The sequence below is a fragment of the Coenobita brevimanus genome, chromosome 26 (assembly GCF_032717465.1).
Source record: "Coenobita brevimanus isolate Jiangsu-jjx chromosome 26, ASM3271746v2, whole genome shotgun sequence".
Classification (NCBI taxonomy): domain Eukaryota; kingdom Metazoa; phylum Arthropoda; class Malacostraca; order Decapoda; family Coenobitidae; genus Coenobita; species Coenobita brevimanus.
This window is the reverse complement of record NC_136979.1, coordinates 27,192,642-27,217,465: the sequence shown is the minus strand read 5'-3', so window position 1 is coordinate 27,217,465 and position 24,824 is coordinate 27,192,642. Positions and strand designations below refer to the sequence as shown.

At 42.1% G+C, this 24,824-nt stretch overlaps 1 protein-coding gene across 1 annotated transcript in view; it reads left to right on the top strand.

The window, feature by feature from the left end:
- LOC145393992 (teneurin-m-like) overlaps nt 1–24,824 on the top strand; it is an 839,265-nt gene that overhangs the window by 15,218 nt on the left and 799,223 nt on the right. The window contains exon 3 of the mRNA XM_080267963.1: nt 20,048–20,144. Within this exon, the coding sequence (XP_080124089.1) occupies nt 20,048–20,144 (97 nt within the window). The remainder of the gene's footprint in view (nt 1–20,047; nt 20,145–24,824) is intronic.

The following is a 24,824-nucleotide window of genomic DNA, read 5'->3' as shown; positions in this document are numbered from 1 at the left end:
ATTTACAGTCACAGTATCAGTTTGTAGGGCCAAAGCGACGTCACAGTCCCATGCAGCGTATGCCCAGCAAGACAGAACTAATCAGTAACTTTCAGCTCGAGTACGGTATCTAAAATTCACATTATCCTCAGATTTTATTTATTTATTTAATTATTTATCTAGAAGGGTTATGTATTGCCTTTATTAATGCCTCTAGTACGAGCGGGCTTCCTTAGGTTGAATTACAGTAGCATGGAAATCGTAATAATAAGGTAAAATTGACACTACCAGATTCGAGGGGGTTCACAAATAAGTGGTTCATGTGCATAGCTGTGATTTATGTCCTTATGGTAGGCGTAGCAGTGAATAAGTATACACATTTGCCTCTGCCTCCCCAACCCTGTGAAACTGAGACTCCCGCTGTGTGTGTCGGAGCGGGGCTAGAGTGCTCTCATCTGTACACCTCGGAAACCTTTTGCTTGGTGCCAGGTTTCCTCACCATAGGGTTGCTGCCACACTCTTTTATATAGGATCGTATTCTAAGTGGCTTTGGAGATTCCGTGACACCTCTTCCTTATCAGTTTATTCTGCACCTTACACTTCAGTATTCTCCTGTACATTATTGATGCATTTTTTCTCGATCTTAAAACGATATAAATAACATACGAGATAATGTTACACTGTACAGTAACAAATTAAATCGTGTCTATATTAAACGATGTAAATAACGAGAGAGTGTTAACATGTACGTACATTACCATTTAAATCGTGTTGATATGAATAACATATAAGAAAATGTTAAAATGTTCAGAAAGCATCAGAAAGGGAGAGGAGCACGAAGCCTCCCATGCGGCCTAGAATACGGCTCTTTATTCATGGCAGGTCGTGGCCAAGATTGTGGGTGTTGGTAGGTGGGAGGCTCAGAGGCGGGCGACCCACTCCGTCACGGGATATATGGCGGGGAATCACGAGACTCTAGCGTGCAAATGTTTCCCACTCAGATGGCCTCTTTAGTCCCTGTACCCGACCTGACATGTCTCCCTCCGCCATGCGTGTGTCACCCTCGCTAACTGGAGCACGCTCACGCCACCTGTACTGAGTAGTATTAGCAGTAGTAGTATAGCAGTAGCAGGAGGATGCGGAGGAGTAGTTATAGCAGCAGCAGCGGCAGTGGTACAGTAGTAGTAGTAGTGACAGCAGCAGTGATATTAGTCATAACAGGAAATGCCACTAGTGGTAGAATAAGTAGGAGCTGGCTGTAATCTCTCGTCTGTAAAATCAGTAGACTAAACCTTACAACAAGCAGAAGAATGAAGAAATATCGGTAGATGCACAGACCAAAATGCCACTAGTTGTAGTGCTATGTTCAGACTATCAGTGACAGTTACATTACTAAAATACAGCCCTCTCTTTAGCAGCTGTTTACCAGTGCATCAGGAATAGTAATTACTCTTTAATACTTACACCTGTCGGCTCCTGCAACGCCACTTGGCACCAGTGTTATTCTGAATAATGGTCTCGGCTCCCAGCCCCACAACCCAACTAACTATGCACATTCGTTAAAGAAGACGGTCCTGGATGCAGCAGGTTTGTGGAAAGCTGAATTTGTCATTCGGGGGTGAAACATGTAGAGCTCTTGGGGAATGTCAGCGTTCCATTTTTAGTGAACATGAATCAGAGGGACGCTGACAAATGGAGCGATTAAGAGTGTGTGCTGTGGTGGTAGACAGAGGGATAGAGCCACAGTCTGCAGCTGATGCCAACGCAATCTTCATGTAACAAAGAAGCCAAGCAATATACGATGGTTGTGTTCAAGAATATTGGGTGGGAGAATATATTGTGCATTACTTCACTGGAAAATTATACTTCATGAAATACGAGTATTAGTATTCAGTTGCACATGTAACAGTGTATGATTAAGTGACGTTGCAAAACTGTTGATAATAATATATGCATGAGTTGGTAAAGAATAATATTGGGAAAATTTGCTAAATTTGCTAAATATATAGGCGTGTGTTTGATCAGTAGTTGCTGCTGCAAAACATACCAAGAGAGACATTAGGGACACAGAAGGGCAATATTATTATCGTGAAATTCAAAAAAGGGTCTGTCACTATTCAAAAGGTACTGTTATTCTTGAATTAACATTTCTTCATGACCTTTATAACCCAGAATTACTACACTTCAAAATGATCACAGATCACGAGAAAGCGTTGGATTTTTTTTTTCCCATCTCTGAAGCTTCATTTGAGTATTGCAAAGTGAATCAGGTTTGTGGTGGCGAACAAGACGGACAAGTGTAGAGAGGGTGGTTGATGGAGTGTGTCAACTGTGCTCGTCAAGGAGAAGCCAAAACGAATGAGGTGGAGAGGCAGGGAGGCGAACGGCATGACGGTGCAGTGGAAAGGAAGGAACATTGAGGAGGAGGATGGCACAATTAAATGACGAAAGATAAGTGTTGGTTAATTAAAAGGAGGACAATAGAAGAGGGGGGAAGGTAGGATGGAGGAGATGAAGTGACCAAATGAGAGATAGACATAGAGAGAAAGGGGGGGGGGGCTGTTTCGCAGGTGAGTAGCGAGGACGTTCTGATCGGCTGTTTGGTCAGTCGTCAGCCACACGTCGCTCCTGATTGACTGATGCTCCGTTATTGCCTCCCCCTTCACACACACCCGCGCCGGAAATGAACGAAAGGAGAAAAGGAGAGGAGGAGGAAGGCGAGACAAAGGACAATCAGATACAGAGGCAGGCGTGAAAAAGGAGGAAACAGTTACTGCTTGTTGAGGAGAAAGGATGAGAGGAAGGATAAAACGACTACGAGGGGAAAGGAAGAGGGATTATGATGAGGAAGAGTGCAAAGAAGGACATCTGGTGGGGAGGAAAGATAAAATTGTTACCGGGAGAGAGTGGGGAAGGGCATCTGGTGGAGAGAAAAGATAGAATAGTTACAGAGAGAAACTAAGGAAGAACATCTAGTGGAGAGAATAGACCAAGAAATTATCAAGTGAAAGTTAGGCGGGACTTGCGATGGTGAGTGATGGATCAAACGGTTGCTGGGAGGAAATGAGGATGGACACCTGATGGAGAGAATTAATTAGGTAGTTAATGGGTGAAAGTGAGAAAGGACATCCGGTGGAGAATAGGGATATAACAAATACTGAAGAGAGACAGTGAGACAAACGATAGTCTGGTCGAGAGAAAGACATGAAAAAGGAGGAAGCTGTTATATGCATGTTGAGCGGAAAAGAGGGAGAAGAAAGGCGTCTAGTGGAGGGGAATGATAAAACAGATATTGTTAGTCGAGGAGAAAAAAGCAGGACGTTTGGTTGAGACGAACTATGTAAAAGTTTGTGCTATTTGTCGACAAAAAGTGAGAGGAAGAATGTGTGGTATGAAGGCAGCTGGTATGAAATGCCTGATGTCAAGAAAAGATGAAGGAAAACATTGAGCAACAAAATCAGAGAATCGTTAAAAGAAGAAAGGATGACCAGATGAGTGAGTTTTCTCCGTGGCTGTCAGGATTTAAGAGAGGTAAATGCAAATGCCAGCAGAATGAAAATGAAAGATTTACATAATTTCAACACCTGACTTTTAGCAGTAGAGCAATGTAGCTACTACGGTGCGAGTCAGCGTACTGTAATGATAGTTCAGTTTAATTTTTTTTTCCAGCTCGGTCGCTGATACTGTACAGTATCATTATTTCACAGCTTAACGAGAGACGTTTTAATTTCGTTGTGGTTGGTGGTGTTGGATATTTTATGCAGCCTAACACAGAAGCACTAGTTCAACTGAGAGAAGTCCTTGTGGTCAAAGGCTTCAAAAAATATCTCGAGTAACATTTTCTGTGCTGTCAGAAGTAATATTTAGGCTAACACCAGGCGATATTGTACGGTCTTGAGCGACCCTAACAATCAGTGGGTTGATTTCTTGAAGGGATATTTTGATAAAAAGCAAATTTGCAACGTAATATTTTGACAACGGATGACATGTAACTGAATGCGAGACGTTAGAGGAAATATTGATGAAAACATAATCCCTTACCATCAGGAAAGTCATGTGTTGCTGTCAGAAAGCGTGTCATCAATGCATCCTCCTCAAGAATGTTCACACTTTTTGCATGCACACTCTTGGTAGCACAACTCCATTCACTGTGTCCAGCTAAACAGTGCCTTGAAAATAACTACATCGTGAGCCAGATACTGTGAAGTCATAATCAGAGTTGCCCAAAGGACAGTCTGTTATAGTTCATGGTAGGTAAGTATGATTTTACAGGATATGAAGGAAGGGAAAAGGTAAAACATCGATAAAGTGTGTACCAATACATTGACAAATAAATTGGAAAGGAAGGTAGGTAGTGTACATGAGGTCAGTGTATTAAGCAGAAATTTTTTTTTGTCTAATTATAGGTAGGGAGGTCCCGAAGTTAGTTAGATTAGTCGTATTTGAATGGATAGCAAGGCAGGACAGTAAATAAAGAGAGGTGTGGTTACATAAAGGAAGAAAGAAAATGTGTGTGTGTGTGTGTGTGTGTGTGTGTGTGTGTGTGTGTGTGTGTGTGTGTGTGTGTGTGTGTGTGTGTGTGTGTGTGTGTGAAGAGAACGAAAAACTTGTTGGAAAAGTAATGTGCCTATGCAATTGGAGACTGTTAAGAGGACCAATAGGGAGGGTGGAAGATTAAAAAAAAAAAGAAGCGAATTTTCAGTACACAGAGATAAACAGAGATGATAAACTACGCTAAGTAGGTGAGCAGAGAAGTAAAATATACTTCAGTAAACAGGAGTGTGACACATTCCGATTTTTTGCGCCTGTCGCCCGCTGAGACACTGTGATCACTTCATTCTTCCGATCTGTCGCACTGCTTTAACACTATTAATACGGTGACGTCTCGTTTACTGTATTCTTCCGATCTTCAGGTGACTTTACTGAGATTAGATGAAGTTTTTTGTTTCTTTTTTTTTTAGTACTGGAGAAATCAGATATCACTTGTATATTCCTGCAACAAGAGGACATACTTTGCATTTTAGTGTGACTAACGCCAGGCGTTTTTTTTTTTTTTACTCGACTCCACAGAGTGAGGAGTTAACCCCTTGACTGAACAAGGTATTTTGTAAGATTAATACAATGTCTGGATAAACCATAAAAAAAAAGAATGTATAGTATCGATCGAGTTAAAACACATGATTATAAATAATGGGATCAACCAGCCATACAATCGACAATAATGAACAGTGATTGCAGTGGCATCGCGGTGACAAGTACACACAGAGACAGAAATGGTCCAGGCCTGTGTTAAGACGCTCTGGGAGATGGAAGGGAAACGAGGTGAATGTCGAAATAAGAAAATCTGTCAAAATTGCCGAAGCTTGCACACAGTTCTCTGGTAATCCCTTCTGCGTGATATCTTTTTGCCAATTCATGTGCCTCCGGACAGTTATATTCAGTTTAAGGGGGATCTGTTATTGTGAAAGGGTTGGAAGATGTCTCCAGTACGGTGATGACTTGTTTGATTTATATTCTATCTGTCCCCTGATGATTTATTCCTGCTACCGTCAGACGAGTTTATTCTTTTTACTATCATATGTGGATGACCTCCAGACGATTTTATCAAGGTTAGAAGAGACATCATAGTAGTGAATGGGTTAGACACACTTTTGCTGTGGCTGGTGCATTTGAGTACGGTATTTTGTTTAGTTTTGTTCTTTTGAGAAAAATCCAAGGAGTGTTGAGTCACCCTTCAGCCATTGGTACACCTGAGAATTTTATATACGCCAACACAAGACGATTTTGTTCAGTCGAGAGGAAACCCCCTTCGTCCCGTCCCGAGCGTCCCCCAGCAGGAGTCAAGAAATTCGGTGACAGGCAGCCGTGGCATCCCGCCGGTGCCCCTAACGAAGATAATGCCTGGAGCGGACTTCTCATCTGCCGCTCATAAAGGCAAATGGGTAGATAATCTGGTTACAGGCTGGGAGGCAAAAAGTCCGGGAGTTGGTGGAGAGAGAGAGAGAGAGAGAGAGAGAGAGAGAGAGAGAGAGAGAGAGAGTGGAAGAGGGAGGAGAAGTGGAGGAAGGAGAATGAGTGTGCGTGGAAGGGGTAGGAAGAGGAACGCAAGGAGAGAGAAAGGTTTGAACGGGGTGTTGGGTAGAGGATGGAGAGAGGGAGAGTTAGAACCAGCTTGCATGAAGGGGAAGAGGAAGGGTACATGGGGATGGGGTTGGTTGTGAGAGAGAGAGAGGGAGGAGTGTGTGTGTGTGTGTGTGTGTGTGTGTGTGTGTGTGTGTAGACGGTCAGGAGATAGGTGGTGGAAGGGTACGAAAGGATGGTGTGATGCTTGAGTGGAGTAGTGCCTTTGTTGTGGAGGGGAGGTGTTGCGTTGGTGATGTTGTCGCCGCGTGTGTGGAGTGTTTTTATATGTTCGGTACTATTATTGGTGTTGTTTTCTTTTTAATACAGTATAATGTTATCTTTGTATCTTATCGTTATTGCAAGTGTGATCGCCATCGTTAATGAGAAGTAATTTAGCAATCGTTATTTCTTTTTTCTGAGTAATGTTCTCTTATGCCATATTAGAACTTCTTGATTTTATAATTACTGCTGCTTTGTGTTGTACAGTATATCATTACAGTATACCATACCAGTCGAGGAAGCAAGTCCACAACACTGTAAAGCAAGCAGACATACATTGCTGGATGTAAGAATGCAGTAAATATTACAACAGTTTAAGTTTCTGTATTAATGAAGCCTACTGAATGTATAAAAAAAATTACTACAGCTAAGCAAGAGTCACTTTAGCTTTTAACCTACGGGAACATCACTAGGAGCGGCGTGATCAGTTAGTCACGCCTAAGGATTTTTATTACAGGTTGCTTCACTTCAGCGAAGGACCTTAGGGTCCCCCATCTGCCTAGGATTTTTGTACCAATTTTATTTTATAGTGGACTGTCTCAGACATAAAAGAAGCAAGACTAGAAGCGAGTTGTTTGATTATACTCCCAGCAGAGGGCAGGAGCGACCACCACCAAGATCTAGAGAAAAAATAAAATGTTTAGTCTTCGGCCACCCAGCGACGCTAGCGGAAGGTAAAGATCATCCCAACGCTGGAAAAGAACGATATGTAAATTACCCGGCCAAGTAAAAGGTCGAAGAAGAAGTGAGAGATACAAGACTGAAGCTCTCCGAATGGTAAAGGTCAGATAATCCGTAGTTAATTGTCTTTTTGTGTTCGTGGATGCAGACTTTAATGGCGCTTGGGTGGTCCTGAGTGGCTTTGGTTGAAGTGGTTTGGGTTGGACTGGTCTAAATTTTACTGCCGTGAATGTGAATCGTATGGATCTGAGTGCTGTGGGCTGACTGGTGTAGGTGTCATGTGGGTTTCATAGGGGTGTGGGAGAATGAAAGACTGACTAAGAGGGTGTATGTAGGTGAGGTGGAGGGAGGGAGAGGGAGGGGTAGACCGAGGATGAGGTGGAGGGATGGAGTTGAGAGGTATATGAGGGAGGGGGGGTGAGTTGGGGGGAGGGGAGTCAAATGGTGGGTGACAGAGTGACTTGGAGGCGTTTTGTCTGCGGCCACCCTTTGCGGGATTAGGGCATCGGGCTATAGATAGATAGATAGTGGGAGTGACTGATGTAGATTTGACAGTAGTATGGCTGTGACAGTGGTTTAGGTTTGACAATGGTGTGGGTGTGACAGTGCAGTAGTGTGGGTGTGGCAGTGCAGTGGTGTGGGTGTGACAGTGGTGTGGGTTTGGCAGTGGTGTGAGTTTCAGTTATGTAAGTTCTTCATTGATGTGGGCTTTGAAAAGATTCTACTTAGCCTTGTGTCACGTTTAGAAACTTAAGGGTATGGACGTGTACCATGTTCGTGTCACTGGCTTAAAATGTATAATAGTTCTGATATTCTAAGTCTGCAACAAAAGAAACTAAAAGACTAACTCCACATTAAAGTGATTCTTAGCGAGGACAATTTAAAAATATTCTCAGCCTTGTGTGTAAATCTCTCGACTGGTTAATATGCTCGAGTGATATTGAAGATTTTATTGTGCAGAGCCTCGTCAGTCTCTCAGTGTTGTTTAGAACCTTGGAATCATCACCAGCATCGGGTGGAGAAAGCTTTGCCAGAAGTTCAAAAAGTTACAAAGGAAGAAAAACTCCAGCATGCCAGAAGCTACATTCATTCCCTTGGACTGTTTTATAAGAGTCTGGCGTCTTCATTAAAGGAAAAGAAAATATCAAAGCTCCACTCTCGCTGTTTCATTGAAAAGCAAAATACATAAGAAAATCTGCATTATTTGTGATGACAGTCGTTAAAGATACTCGTTGTTGTTGTTGTTGTTTTGTTGGCATTTATATTCTCATTCATTATTAGACAGATAGATAGATAGACGGACATTGATAGATCCAGGCAAATAGATAGATAATAATGAGAGCTACAAATCTGTCTTAACCAGTATGACTCTTACTGCATACCCATGCAGGTAACTCAAACACGCACTTATACTGTATCACATATTTACAATGCAACATAAAGAAAATGATGTTGCATGAGGAGGTATGTGGAATCTCCCCCCCCCCTTTTTTTGGGGGGGACTCAGCATCCATATCATAATTACACAAAGGAAGGCCGTACACCAGTGTTGGGACGGTTGGACGGAGTCGGGCAAAAGGGGATGTGGTGGCGGGGTGTGATGGGGTGCTGTGGTTGTGGGGTATGGTGGGGTTGTGTGGTGATGTGGTATGGGATGGCGTGATGTTGTGCTGTGGCGGTGGGGTGCGTGAGTTTAGTGACTTTGCTGCCCGGCCAACCCTCCTTTGAAATGTTAAGTCAGGTCTTGGGATTATTCATGGCAGCGATTGGAGGAATGTTTTGTCGGGATGCGGGCGGCGGCTGAGGCTGCTTCCTTCCAGAGTTGCAAAATAAAGTTCAGTAACATCACAAAACTTGCTTCCTTAGGAAATTGTCATGAAGTATGCGAAGATTGCTTTAACACCTGAAAAAGATTCCTGATGTATTGTTGGTGCACGGAAGTAATTGTGTCTAGCCCATGCTGCAAAATCGCCGACTTGGCATCTGTAGTCTGGGTTCAAAACACACACACACACACACACACACACACACACACACACACACACACACACACACACAAAGTGTAGCTCATGGTGTTCTGTGGTGAAAGTCCACTGGGTGCAGTGAACAAATAAACTGAAAATTATTATTATTATTATCATTATAAACAGCAACAAAAACCACTGTCTCTGTGCAACAGCTGTACTCTGTTCACATTAACTTGGCCTTAAAGTGATATGATTCCATCTTGAATACAGAGCTGCAGCAAGAAATTATCGGTACAGTATCATGCTGGTCACTGATACAGTATCCACTTTAATTTGGCTTGAATACTTAACTGTAGCAAGGGATTAACACATAAACATACTGCTACTCTAGATAAAATGCAAGTATTAAGAAAAGGATGAGTAGCTGGAGTACTGTCGTATTCTGATGGTGAACCAGGAGCATTATGCTGCAGAATGACGAAAATCCACGTCAAAAGGTAATGTATATTAAAATATCACCAATGTGGGTTTCTGAAACGTTGATCAGTATTTTTGTGGGAACATTGGGCTGCTGTCAGGTATTGTGCTGTTGTGTCAGTGCCTGGCATCTTACTGCTCGGTATTTCTAGCACTGTTTCAATAATCGTTTGAGTTTTTTTAACACTTCCTTGAGGACATACTACATAGGAATTATGAACCAGTAAATCGGGCTTAGAAGTCGGTAGTCGTGGCAGTAGAGAGTCCTAATAGACATAAGTTCGAATCCCAGCTGGGGCAGGATACAGTTTAAGAATTGGAATTTCTTTAAAGCATACTTTATTGATCTACCATAAGACCCACCTACATATCGTAAAAATACTTCCACTAATATCAATACATTAGTCCTGTATGAGACAACCATAACTTGTTTTCAGTATGGACGGTGGATGTGGAGGTGCATAGTATGTAGGAGGACTACTGGGTATCAGAGAACGGGCTATGAAACCTATGCCCAGGGTCAGACACACATACACACACATGCACCACGTGCACACACACACACACACACACACACACACACACACACACACACACACACACAAAACGACTAGTCTAGATTATTGTCTTGAATTATTACAGTATATCAGCCCGCCCCGTCCCGTCGACGTATGGGTACATTGCAACATTTTGCATTTGCCAGTCCCGGCGACGTACTGGTACGTCGTGCAATTGCAAGGTCCCTAATTTGCACAATTTTCAATTTTCGCGCATGATTTTTCATACATATATACGGGACACCTTCCTCTATTCCTCTTCCAGATGCCAAGCAGGGACAATGCCTTACACTGCATAACCTTCCCCCTCCCCCCCTCATGCCACTGTCTCAGCAATTCACCTGTTACCAGTGACCTGGCCAGTAAAGACATTCAGGGCCAGAGTGATTCCCCAATCGATGACAATGTGGAGGACAAAGTTTACATAGCATTACAGGAAGAAACAGTCAGAAATAATGATCAGGTAATGTGGCAAAAGAAGGTCAGGTATGTTGATGAGTTAGTGAGTGAAACAATGCTTATAACGCCTTTATTACTGTTTGAAAACCAATATACTCTCGTACTACATATAAATTCGTACCAAGTAAATAAATAAATACAGTTTATCAGTGGTGTGAAATAGTTACCCTCCCATAGAACTCGTTTTCTTTGGTGCCAGCCTGTTAGAAAACCCAGTCAGGTAAGGAGGTACTGGTACCTGGATCGAGTGTTTTAAACCTCAGGTGAGCGATTTCTCTATGAATTTTCGATGTTTCTCACCAAAAGCGGAGGTTTTAGCCAAAAATTTTTTTTTCGAAAATACCTCGGGATTGGAGGACGTTAGAGGTGCGAAATAGCTCGGGACGTGATGGGTTAGTGTTGTGTTGCAACATGCTTTGATTAAATTCCATTATCAGAACTTTTGTTTTCTTAGTATCTGATATGGACGCCTTAGGATCTCGTACCAGACCACTTGGTTGGAGGCCTCCGTATCTTACATGCAGCAGTTTGAAAGTAACAGGTGACTAGGGATCATGTAAAATACTACCCCTGACGGAGGTTGTTTACATACAACTTAAATTTCTGGACTACGGGTGCCTAGCCTAAGTCCTACTACTCTCCGATGGGAATATCTCTGTATGACTCTTATCTTTTACCTTTCCAGTAAAATAATGAAATAATTGTCCATTCTGCATACGAATTCGCTATGAATATGGTTACTTGTATCGGTTTTGATCATTCATTTAGTGTTTGTTCGATAATTTTGCTTTGAAGTATTCATTCGGCTGTAAGTTAACCCCTTTAACCCGAGGATTTCATTTCCTTGTTGCTTCCACCAGATGATTCCAGTCAGCTTGAGGCAATATTCAGACTGGAGGGGATAGATACACTCATCATTAACCCACAGACTGCCACGGTGCCCTCCTGAGTTCACCTGTCTAGTAATAGTATGAATATTATACAGAAAGATGTCATCGTTTTGAAGTGAATTAGAGAGTCCGATTAATGTGATATAATTAAGTTTTTAGGCATGATGAAATTTCGTGATACGTGAAAATAGTGACTGTGGACAAAAATACGCTAAGAAAAAAGTCAACTTCAGCAGACCTCATCTGGCTTCAATATAGCTTCATTTAAGCACTGAAAGTGCAGTCTTTTTTTCATGAATTATGGAAAATAATTTTTATTCGCCGAAATAGCGCTCGCCAGTTGGTACGAGAAATTTACAAAGTAATCTTCATATCCACCATGTCCGCCCTCATAAACATGAGTCCATTACATTTATCATTCACTTAAGTTACCAGTATCTCCTTCAGTGACATGATCGTTAGTGATGTGTTGGTGCATTGTGAACAGACATCATTGTTGTGAACATACACTGTACCCATGTTCCATAACAAGCTATTGCAACACCTGCCGAGTAATGTTACGCCATATGTTGGCAGTAATTCCTGTCGTGTGTACGTAATTAGAGTAATCATACAGCCCATTTTGCTTGTAAGCTGTAAATATGGAGATTTTTGCATAAAGATTATATCATATTTCATTCCTGGAGTTCCGTAAAGAATATTTCACTTTTCTCGAGGCAAGGATATTTGTACCATGTTTTCCAAGACACTTATGTATTCCAGTTTTATTTCAGAAATTTGTGTAAGAACCACCTTTTGACTTCAGACTGGAAAATGATATTAAAGAAGAACTTCTCTGTCGGAAGACAGAGAGAAAAAAAAAAGCTGATAATCATCCCCACTAGGAATTCAGCGAGGTAATTTTGGCCTGTGGAAAGTTGAGGGAAATCAAAGAGAATTTTGCATCACAAGAAGGACTAGCGCTTGCAGGATTCTGCGTTGCAATATGGAAATTACTCGAGGCATTTGCCCAGGGAAGGTGGGAGTGATACGCGGCATTCACGGCGAAATTGAAGAAAAACAGCTGTCCTGTGAGTTCCCAGGGATGACTGGCGGGCCGGCGGGACTCGGGAAGCAGCCCATACCCGGGACATGCTGAGGGTAAACACGGCCGGCAATGGCTTCAAATTTCCCCCACACGGCTTCGGTTAAGGCCATTCACGTTCTTCATTAGTCTGTACATCATCCTTCTTTCCTTGGTTTATCATCCTTCATTTCTCTGTTTTAACTGCTTCTCTATTTTTATACTTATACCCCAGATTTTTTTTAATACAGCTTAGGAAAGATCTTTCATAATGAACACCCGGGAAATGACTTCATATTTTCCACGTACGCGTCAGTTAAGGCAGTTCTGGCCGTTCAGTAGTCTGCTTAGAGGCCTGTTTTTCTCTGTTTAATCTCTTTGCTGAAATGGCGAACTTCTTATTTTATGCTTCTGTCCTCTACGATTTATTAAACTAGGAAAAGAAATCTCTTAATGAAAGTTAATTAATTCTATATACGCTTCCCTCAAAAGTGGTACTTTTCCTTTTTAATAATGATCATGCTACTCCCAGACAGATGTATTCAACTTGGGAAGTATCTGTTATATTGATGAAGGTTAATGAAGTCTCCTCCCTAGTGATTATAACTGAATGGGAACGGCAGGAATTGTATAACTACGTCGCCGGACTGAAAGGGTAAACCAGATAGCTTAATTTTTTTTTATAGTTCTTGCCACCTTCAGACAAGTATTTTCAAGATAGGAGAAACTTCAGATTGAATGGGTTATATACAGTTTTCATTAACTCTTGTACCACAGGGCGCCTTCCCTGTATCGAATAACACCGTTTGGAGATGACAAGATTAACTTAGAAAGCCGACGCCATGAGAGAGAGAGAGAGAGAGAGAGAGAGAGAGAGAATGGAGTTTTGGTCGTCTAGTTTTGGAGGCTGGAACACTGAGTGAATGAGTGTGTGGCCCATTTAATTGATCACGTTGTTGATAACTTTCCTACGTTTGTACTTCTCTGTTTTGTTTTTAGATCCCTCTCACTTGATGCAGGTTGGATACAGGGTTACATAACGATATCTTTCCACAGCTGACGAATGAGAGGTTGGGAGGTGAGACAGGCCAATAGCATCTTGGACTAATGATCGTATTCTAAGTAGCTTTGGAGATTTCTTTACGCCTCTTCTTGAGCGACTTACTCTGCTCTGTACACCTTCAGTATCCAGTTGAATATACTGTAATTAATAGACACTACTGTATATCGATATTAAAGCGATGAAAATAACATACAAGAGAATGGTAATATGTAATACGCGAAATAAATCGCATAGAAATAAAGGCCACGAATCCTTCTTTGCTACCAAGATTAAGGTCCTGGGTAATCCTTGAGCAAACACACACTGCAAATTATTCCTTGCTGTGCCACGTGTAATTGGTCGGCTGGGCGAGTGCTTCTCACAATTTCAGGAAGCCACAAGAAAGATAATTTTCGTTGGCTTGCTTTGGCTCAGCGACAGGTAATGCCAGACGCAAAAAGCATTAATCTTGGGATGTGTCTGGTGGCGGTGAGGGTAGTGGAAGAACAAGTAAAGGAAGCTCTGGGAATGATAAGGATGAGTGATATATTGAAGTCACAGAGATTGCAGCGAGACTTGCTTCCTGTTAGAAAAAACTGAGCTGTTCCTACGGTCCTTTTCCTCCGTTCACTACAGCATTTTCCTTTCGAACTTGGCGATGATCCCTAACATATTCAGCCCAAATGATGACCAAGTGTAGTCAGACTGGAGAGTCAGTGTGACTTGTGACCAAGAAAATTCTTTTCTACCTCATCACCATGGTTCATCCAGTCACACACAACGACGACTTAGTATTCAAGTTGTGAAGGTGGCCCATTTCCCTCCTATGAATGCTAGCCGCTGTGTGTGGAAAGGCAAGTAACGGAAATCTCAAGAGTGAAAAGTAAGCGTGCTACGTTGGAGTCAAGACTACAGCGAGTCTCTTACATCCTACAAGTAAAACTTACCCATGAATACACTGGGTCCACCTTAGCCTGGCCTAAAATGGTCTCTCCATCTATTATTCTGGGCTCTAACAAGAGATTAACAATGGAATGTGATGCTAATCACGATATAGTAATATGAAAAGGATGTAAACTATTGTACTACCATTGAGTTATGGGAAATAAGCGCAAAATTACGAACATTTCCGCCTTGTTAAAGCAGGACGAACTGTACCTGCTCACTTGATTCTGTTCGCTGTTTTATGTTCTGTAATTAATAACTTACCTTGTCACCAAATACAAAATTGTTGGATGAATGTGTACTTGAACTGTTAAGAGTGATGCTGAATAACAGTGACTCCTTATTCTAAAGAAATGTATATTCACCGAACGAACTAACATTTTTCCTTCTGTCTTTTCTTTTTTAGTGCTTCTGACTTCATTTATCAGCTTAATGATTCAGTCTGTGGTGGCATTTATCTCATTTATTCAGAGAACGTATTTTTATTATATTTTTCCTATCTCCAGAGGATTTGATTAAACTTGGGGAGATTTTTCTTCTTACTGGAGAGATTCGGTGTAGTCTTCTTTACCTTTTCACAACTGTAATGCTCTCTTACGTTGTATAAAATTGCCTGGTAAAATCAAGAGTACTCTAAGACGTTATGACGTAGTGAAGGAATTCCTTCTGAACGATGACTCCAGATTTATTTTGTTCTGTCTACCATCAGACGATTTTTTTCATCTAAGGAAGAATCTCATGCCAAGGAGGTTAGAATCCTCACTAGTCACTTCAGTACAGGAAATTCATTTCTTTCTGTCTTTTCTTTTTCTGGCCACCACTGGAAGATATTATTTATCGCGGGAGAAGAAGCGATAGTTTTATGCTTATCGATGGCACGAATACCACAAAGGTAGACAGTAAGTTTTTGCAACATCCAGACTATCTCCGAGAAGACGACCTGCAACACTAGAATAAGTTGTGAGTCCCCAGTTGTATGGTGCATACAGTTCAGTAGTAACAGGTGAAGAGGCACAGGGGAGATACAGTCTGTCCGGTCTGGAAAGCGAACCCGAGTCCTTTCGGTTATGAGCAGAATATGCCGACCACTACATCACCGGCTCCCGTTTGACAAGAATGCGTCCCCTCTTTGTTATTCGTACTGCGTCCGTACCTGGGTTGCCATGCGTCCATTTATATGTATAATAATTAGAAGCCGGACAGAAAAATAAAAGTAATGGATCAAACCGTGACCAGTCGTGCATGTTTTCTCCTTGTTGCCATTCGGAATAGATCGTTTGAACCACACGGGGATTTGTAAAACACGAGACTGCATTACCTCTTTTGCCGTGCTGGTGATTGGAGCGTCCTGGCTGCGGGTGGTAATGGATCAAAGCAACGGGGGGCCAGGGAACGCGGCCCCCTAATCGCTGCCCCCTCCCCTTCCCATTTCCCCTGTCCCTGCCTTCTCTCCACATCCGCCCATTCTCTTCTCCTTTCTCCTGTATACGCATTACCTGTTTTTTCCTCCCTTGTATACCCTTCCATTCTCATGCAGCTGATACTCGTCCCTTCTCTTAGTGACTCTCCCTTCCATTCTTTTACCTCTTACACTCTGCTCTCCGCAACCTTCCTCTTACACACCTCCTTTGTCTTCCATCTACACCCTTTCCTTCCTCAGCCTCTCATCCACACCACCTCATCCTGTGCCTCCGAGCTGAATAACCACCTACCCACTATTTTGTTCTGTCTGTCACCAAACGATAAATTCAGTTATGGACGATGCTTTCCTGTGAAGAGTTAGAATCCGTTTGCATTAGGCTGTGCCTCTGACCTCACCACTCACCTGCCAATCATCCCGTGTCTGTGACGAGTCCTACTAATCTGAATGTAGTCGTCTGTCGGCAGCAAGAATAGGGAAAAAAAACTAAAGGAGGAGCAAGTAAGTAGTTCCTCTAGCCCCATGACTGCATACATCACCTCATCTCTCTCCCTACCGTCATGACAGCTCTGTTTCACCCTCGTAATAAACATCCACTTAACGCCTCGCCCTGACACTAAACAGCCCAGCACTCTCCCCATCCCAGTCCCTCCCATCCCTCCCTCATTTGCATACCCCCTCCCCCAGCGCTCTCCCGGATTACTGAGGATGGCGGGGTTAATTACTGAGGATAGGTGGGTAATTGTGAGGATGGAAGGGTAATTGGTGAGGGTAGATGGGGAATTACCGTGGATTATGGGGTGATTTGTGATAGTAGGTGCGTAGCTGGTGAGGATAGGTGGGTATTATTGATGACAGGCGGGTAATTATTGAAGTATGACTAATTGTTGAGGATACTAAGCTGGTGGAGATGAGTGGGTATTAAGTGAGAATTATTGGTTAAGTTCCGAGGATAGGGAGGAAATGAATCCCTTCAATCCGATAAGCATTTTTCACTTTATTCTTGCTGTTACCAGACGATTTTACTCAGTCTAGGCGAGACTTTTTGACTGGAGAGGTTAGATAAGGGTTTCATTTATCTCTTCTCATTAAGAGGACACCTACATGCTGAATAAAATCGTCTGAAGATAGCAAGAATATACCAATTAAAAAGGGATTGAAACGGTTGAGGAGAATGGCTGAGTGGATTAGGTAGGATCGCTGAGTAGCTTGGTAAAAATTGTCTGGATAAATGTGTGAGGACATCTGGGTTAATTTATAAGGAAATATGGCGATGGAATTTGTAAGAGTGACTGATTAACCCGTGCACCTCGATGACATATTATTCAGGTCTTGCCACCGCCGGACGATTTCCATCAGCGTGGGTAAGATCACCCATAATAGAAGGAGTTAGTGAAGGCTGTATATAACCACTCCGTTCAGGTGATCTCCCCGAAATTGAGTTAACCTTTTCAATCCAAGGACACTAACTTTGGATTATTCTTGATATCTCCAGACGATTTTATTCACCATCAGAGAGAATAATTAAACGTAAGGGATTAGGTATGCTTATCATTTATCCCATCAGTAATGTGGCGCTCTTACAGCACAGTAAAATAGCTTGAAAATATCAAGAATTTAATAAAAAAATACATCGGATTGAAGACGTTGAATTGTCGTGGTAGTGGCACTCATGAAGTACAAAGAACGTCATCATTGTGAAACAGTGATCAGGACAGGTAGTGAAGTGAATGACTGGATTTCTGGATGATTTTAGAAGGCATTTTTGGTCATTAAGACTACTTAGGCAATTTAGTGAGTTTGGTTTCGTTATTTGGATACTTGGATGAATTAGCATGGGTCGTAAAATGGGTGTTTGGGTGAATTAGTAAAATATGTTTCTTAAAGTGGACATTTGAGTGAATCAGTAAGATTTGCTTCGCAAACTGGGTACTTGGGTGACTTACTAAGGTCAATTTAATAAAGTGGATGCCTGGGTGAATTCGTAAGGTCTGTTGTGTAAAATGAATGTTTGAGAAAGTTAATCTGATCACTCTCATTAAATGTGCGCCTGAGTAAATTAGTGAAATCAGTCGTTGATTGAGGTGCCTGGATGAGTGAGGCAAAACAGCCTTGTAAGTTAGTAAATCTGACAGGTAAATTAAAATAGCTGAGTGATTTTCAGGTGAAGCAGCAAGGTCAGTTTCGTTATTAGGATGCCTGGATGAGTTAAGGTCAGTTTCATGTATTAGGATATGTGGGTGCGTAAGGATGGCCGTGTGAAGTAGTAATGTCAGGTCTGGTAATTATAATGCGTGGGTGAGTACGGATACCCCTGTGAAGTAGTAAGGGCAGTTTCGTTAATCAGGCTACTTGAGTGAATTAGCGAGGATTGCCTTTTGTGTCAGTAAGGTCACTTTAATTAATCAGGCTGCGTGGGTGAATAAGTTAGGATTGCTTTGTGAATTTAGAAGGGTAGGGTCCTTAATTAGGATGCTTGAGTGAGGAAGGAAAACATAACCTTGTGAGTTAGTACTATCAGTTTCATTAAACAGACTGCATGGATGAATAAGGATAGCATAGTCTTGTGAGTTAATATGATCGGTTTCTTTAGCCAGGCTGCATGGATGAGTAAGGGCAGCATAGCGTTGTGAGGTAATAAGATACTTTCGTTAATCCAGATACATAGGTGAGTGAGCAAAGTCAGCAGAGCCTTGTGAACGAGTAAGTCTGGCCGGCAAATTAGCCCCCCTGTCCAGTGTCGTCCATTACCCTCGACCGCAGTGTGCTCAATCATCACAATTTCCCTCGTTAAAAAATACACGCGTTAATGGATTTGCGGGCGCGGCTATTATAGTTAATCAGAACGCCGTGTTTGGATGTGATTACCGACGCTTCATTACCTAACTTGGTCGCTAATGGATGTGCTTTTTACCAATTAACGTGGCTGGCAATGATTTAATCAAAATAATCTCATAGCGTACAATTATGAGACCAGAGACACTTTTTTTTTTTTTTTTTACCCCGGCAAATCATTACATGCATGAATATTTTTTATGAGACTGGAAACTTTGATATATTTGTTAATTATTTTGTATATAGAAGTGTTTGATATAATGCAGTTATGACCCCCCAGTGCCAGGGTAGTGTGGTTTAATGTCTAATGATAACTGACCTGACACTGCACTGCATTGTAGGTAAGTTTGTTTATTAGACCCCTTCAGTATGGTAGCCTCCTCTTTTTTTTTTTTTTTTCTTTTTTTTTGGTATATCCTTGTTGTATGCCAGATAGTTTTAGCCAGCATAGGAAAGACTTTTTAACTAGGAAGGGTTTAAATATAGCCCTGATTAACCCGTTCCCTGCTAGAGACATCTCCTTAGTTAAATAAATCATCTGGAACTAGGAAATAAACCAAAAATGCGTCAATTGATTCAAAGGATTCAGAACCACGAAAGACTATGATTCAGAGGGAAACCGGGAAAGAGGTTAGTAGAAAAGCATAAACAGGTGCTTTGCTTTCTACAGTACAGTACTTCGTAAAATAAAATATTAAAAGAAAAAATCGTAGTTATCATCATCATTTTCATTCTCATATTCTTTCTCATTCCCACCACCACCACCACCATCATCATCATCACTAATAAACAGGGTGTGAGGCGTCAAGAATTAGTCACAGGTGAGACACACTAGTAAAGCTGCCGCCAGAACACCGCGTGAAATGGCCCACATATCCATTCGCTGGTCATTATGGTCTTCCAAATTCTCGCCCTCTGCTTCATAGGCCACATGTTTTTAATGTCATTTTTTGTGATGATGGTTATTGTGCCAGAAACTTTTATCCATGGTTTCTGTTTTGATTTCCTCCTCCCCTTTCTACACTCAGTTTTAGTTTGTTATTTATTTGTTTACTTTATTCGTGTTATTTTCCTTGGTGGGACGAAGCCAAAGGCGATGGTTATTATATTATTGTTATTATTTTTATTATTGTTTATTATTATTATTATTATTATTATTATCGTTATTGTTTTTATTATTATTATTATTATTATTATTATTATTATAATTGTTGTTGTTGTTTTTGTTATTATTATTACTATTATTATTATTATTATTATTATTATTATCATTACTGACTGTCCCTGCATTTTACCACGGGTGTTAAACAGTATTCCTTCTTGCTTGCAGACATGCCCAAAACCTCGACCCTGGAGTACAAATCCAGCCTCCACTCTCCCGGCCTGCATAGTCCAGTGAAGGGGGAAGCTCAGAAGGTCATGGAAGGGTGAGTGTTGTATATTGTCACCTTACTATACTTGTCTCACTCAAACCTGGCCTAAAATTGCCGTCTTTCCGTCTTGAACGCTGAATTGTAGCAGCAGATTAACACTGAAGGGTATTAGTCATGAAAAGGTGCTTTGGAAAGGACGTTAAGCTATATTATTGTCTTTTCTGCCATTGCAAAAAGTGTTGCAATTGGACGATAATCTAGGCCAAGTTAAGGTGAACGGAGTATAGTCATGTTTCTTTCACTTTACCCTTGCCCTTGAGGTTATGGTTTTGAGTCGATTTGTCTGTCTGTTAAGAACTTTATAGAAAACTTTGTGATCGTATGACACCAACTTGGATATAATGACTGAGGACCATCAGAGGTACGCGTGTTAAAAATAGTGGTGAAAAAGGTCATGGTCAAAGAAGAGTGATACTGCCTTGGCGGTGGTATGCACTCTCTGTAAGCTCATTATTCGTTACTTTTTTTGTGGGGTGGAGGTGAGTTATTGTGATGCTAAGAAGGGTATGGTAGAATGCTGAAGTTACCATGAGTATTAGGTCTGTCACTAGTTGGCGCCATGTGAAGGTGTGTGACAGGTAGAAAGACGGCTGGACCCTTGACAATCCTCTGTTAGTCGAATACCTGGAGTCGGACACATAAAGCAAACTCTGGGTGATACTTTTTTTTTTTTTTTTTTTTTAGAGAGAGAGAGAGAGGAAGAAAGTTTGTGTTTAGGTGGTGATATTTAAGGAAGAGAGGGAAGTAAGATGATGTTTACAGTGAGACGAAGCAGATCAGCAATTTCAGTTCAGTAGCTTACTTGATCCAAGTAAAGCAGACCAGGGTAGGTACTGGGGGCATGGTGGCGGTACTCAGCCCTTCACTGTGGCAGGGGGAGAGGGGGTTTCCGTGGCTAGAATGAAAAACATCAAATGGCAGTGGCGAGAATAAAATGTAAGAGACATCACCGTACAGAGGACATTGAGTTAATATAGCGTCTACCCCCTTCACTGCGGAGGAGAGGTGGGAGGCTCTCCGTAGGTGAAGGAAATCGTCTTGCTGTTGTTAGAATAGAATATTTAAAACGTTATCGCAGTGAAGAGGTTGATGAGATAACTTCAAACCTTTTCAGTACGAGGATGTCTTTGAATAAAATCGCGGAGTAATAGAAGAGGTGAAATACAGAAGAGTGGGTGGTAGTGACGTAGGTAAGCAGATTAGGAGTAGTGAGGGCGTTGGGTGGGCAAGAGCGTGAATTATATATCTGCGGTGGCTGGCCTTGTCCTTACCGCTGCAGCAAATATGAACAGCAAGGCAAAGGTAATGTGAGGGGCAGCCATAAGCCTCGCCACTTCTCCCACATTACTAACCTTTTTCCTAATCCGTACTAGCACGTACTATGCATTTTACTGTACCTGCTGATGTTAAGAAGTCAACTGTGTGTGTGTGTGTGTGTGTGTGTGTGTGTGTGTGTGTGTGTGTGTGTGTGTGTGTGTGTAAGGAATACTGTGCTCTTGGGTACCCTATTGTGCTCAAGTACTGGCAAAACGTTCGCCTTATTTTATTATTTTTCGACAAAGTAAGAAAAGAGTAAGCTTCAGTCGTTTTATCTACCATTGTACACATTTTCATTATACGTTGAATCTGCTTCATTACATGTAATTAAGAGAGAACTGTTATAGTTGACAGTAGAGTTAAGAATCTGGGTTAGGTGATTTTTTGTTTCGATGCCCATTTTAATCATCCTGTCAGCTGTTGCCTATTTATTCTATGATTCCATTGGCCCGTGTGTATCATACTATCCGTCTTATACTGTCTCCTCCCACATAGATTGTCCTCATCGAAACTGTTGTCACCTCCAACGTTTCGGTGTCATTATGATTTGTGGAGAATATGTCTATCATAATGTCTCTTCTTACATTTTCCTTCCCCCGCAGCCACCACTGTTCACATCATACTCTTCCCATCTGTCATTTCTTTTATAGTCATGGAACTGAGTTTTTCCCATATGGTTTGGTGAATACTTAGCCAAAAACTCAAACCATCTGAGACACGCATTAGTCCATTTCAAACTCTGATTGTTTCTGGATAGTTTTAAATATTCTTCAGAGAAAAGTGAAAGGATAGTTGTGTTCCTGACCGTACCACACCCTCCCTCAGTGCCACCACGTCAACCATATCCCGACTTCTTTACTCACTTTTCCCTTCCTTCTCAGTTTGTATCCTCCACAGCATCTCAGGCTCTCAGATTTAGTTCGTCGCTAAGCTGTACAATCTCCCTTCTCCTCCCCCAGTTCCTCGTTCAGAGGCAGGCTTCAGGTTTCGAGCAGTGTCTTAAAATACAGACACTTTTTTCAGTAATATCTTTCTTTCTTAGATGCTGTGGTATGCTAGAAATGAAGGTATCCATACAGTCATACAGACAAAGCGCTGCCTTATTCCTCGAAACGTAAATTGTGTAAACGGGTATTTTTCTTCTTATTTACCACCTCTCACGCAGCCCTCTCATCCCGCACTGCTCCCTCCTTGCCACTTTATTGTGTTTAGCTCGTCCCCCGCCCTGCCGAATGTAAGGGTAATAGTTTCGTCGCCTAGTTAGGGGGCTCCAGAGGACTGACTGGCAACATTCGCTCCTCGGCCCCGAAATTGAAAGAAGCAGCCGGAAAATTGGTGTGAGCGAGGCGGAGATCCCATCATAATATGCTGATTGAACCTTCTCGCCTCGCTTTTTTTTTTTTCCATCTTCCTTCCTGTTATAGTGCCTGTCAGACCCAACGACGTCTTACCTTAACGCCTTCACCTCGAGGACATATTTTAAAAGTTTATTCTTGCTATTTCCGACGATTTTTATGTGGGAGAGACTTGAGACCTGAAGGGATTAAATTGTTTTCTATAATACTTTCCAACGAGAAGTCTCCCCTAAGCTGAATAAAATCGCCTGCAATTAAAGAATAAATATGAAAATCCGTCGTGGCGTTGAAGGTGTTAATGCACTCGTCGCCCGCCTGCCTGCCAGCCTGCCGTTGTGGCGGCTTATGCTGAAAAGTGGTTCTCCTTGGCTCCTGCTTCCCCGCCTTCTGTGATTCCCGTTAAAGTTGTCATCTTCCTTGACTTGTGACTCGTGTGTGTGTGTGTGTGTGTGAGAGAGAGAGAGAGAGAGAGAGAGAGAGAGAGAGATTTTTGCGTGTATGCCACTCTGGCATCTGGTATGTGAACTCTTCTCACATTTGCGCCTTTATAGCACTGTCTTACTGTCGCTAAGTGATTATTATTATTATTTTTTTGCGATTCTAGCGTGTGTTGAGGTTTGTGATGCGCAATTGAATGTGTTTTCTTTAGATTTGTGTGTGTAATTCACCGGGTCGGTCAGGATCACTTGATGGTCGTGATCGTCAGCTTTTACCCTCCCGGAAGGGAGCTGAGAGCTCATACAGTCCGATCTAAGGGCAAGGCTGTGACCTTCACACACGCAAACACCCGTCCCCTTGCTCAAGGGGGACAGTAACCACCCACTTCGTCAGTGAAACTTTTTCGCAACCTGAGCGAGGCGCGAACTCTCGTCCACCAGTTGGCAAGCGAGAGCGTTACCACTCTGTGTGTGTGTGTGTGTGTGTGTGTGTGTGTGTGTGTGTGTGTGTGTGTGTGTGTGTGTGTGGCTCTGATGTGCACCCAGCCCTTAACTTTACCTTTCATGACTTTTTGTGCGTTTGTGAAGGGGGTCCAGCATGTTTTTTTTTTAATTATTATTATTATATGACGTGCTTTTTACGTGAGGTTGTCATTTTGCTTATGCTGTATCATTCAGGTGCCATAAAATGTACTTACAATGATACTGTAGCAATACCGCTTTTTTTTTTTTATGTATAGTCCTTGTCTTCTGTCTATAGGTATATGATCATCGGCGGATTACTGAGCAGTAGATGAAGTATGTAAAGTTTCCTTTGTTCGGCCGAGGCTAGCGCATGCACTTGTGACAGGTAATATTAACCCCTATACGACGATAATATTTTAGTATATTTTTGCTTCCTCCAGACGAAAATAATAACTTCTGAATCCCTCCGGTAATAAAGGGGTTGATGTAGCCTATAGGTAACGCCCTCCAGTTGGAAGTCTATCGTAAGTTGAATGAAATCGCCAGGAGATAGCACGAATAATATTTTAAAAGTCGACGTCGTGCACGGTTAAGCAAAGTCAAGCCTAATGGCCGGGGATGGTGTGCCTAAAACTGAGGCTTGAACTAAGAAATGCGGCCTGTCTCTGAGGTAAGAAGGAAAGTGAAGACGTTTGGGCCCCAAGTTTTGAACACCGTGAACCTTTACGGGTGCGGGGGCGAGAGTGGTGGGGCCTGCTCAAAGTTGGCCTCATAAGTGGGCGTTTTAGAGCAACTGCTAAAGGTAAGATGCAGTAAAAGAACTCTAGGAGACGTCAAGGCAAAGTTAGGGCTAAGTAACTGAGCGGCTGGCAGTGGTGGAGAGAGAGAGAGAGAGAGAGAGAGAGAGGAGAATTTTGAAAGTAATACATCACAGCATAATAGAACGAAAAAGAGAAAGAAAGACTGATTATTTGTTGTTGCTGTGTGTGTGTGTGTGTGTGTGTGTGTGAGAGAGAGAGAGAGAGAGAGAGAGAGAGAGTAGGGGGGGAGGTAAAAAGGAATGGGAGTAGGCAGGCTAAGAGTGAAATGGAATAAGGGGA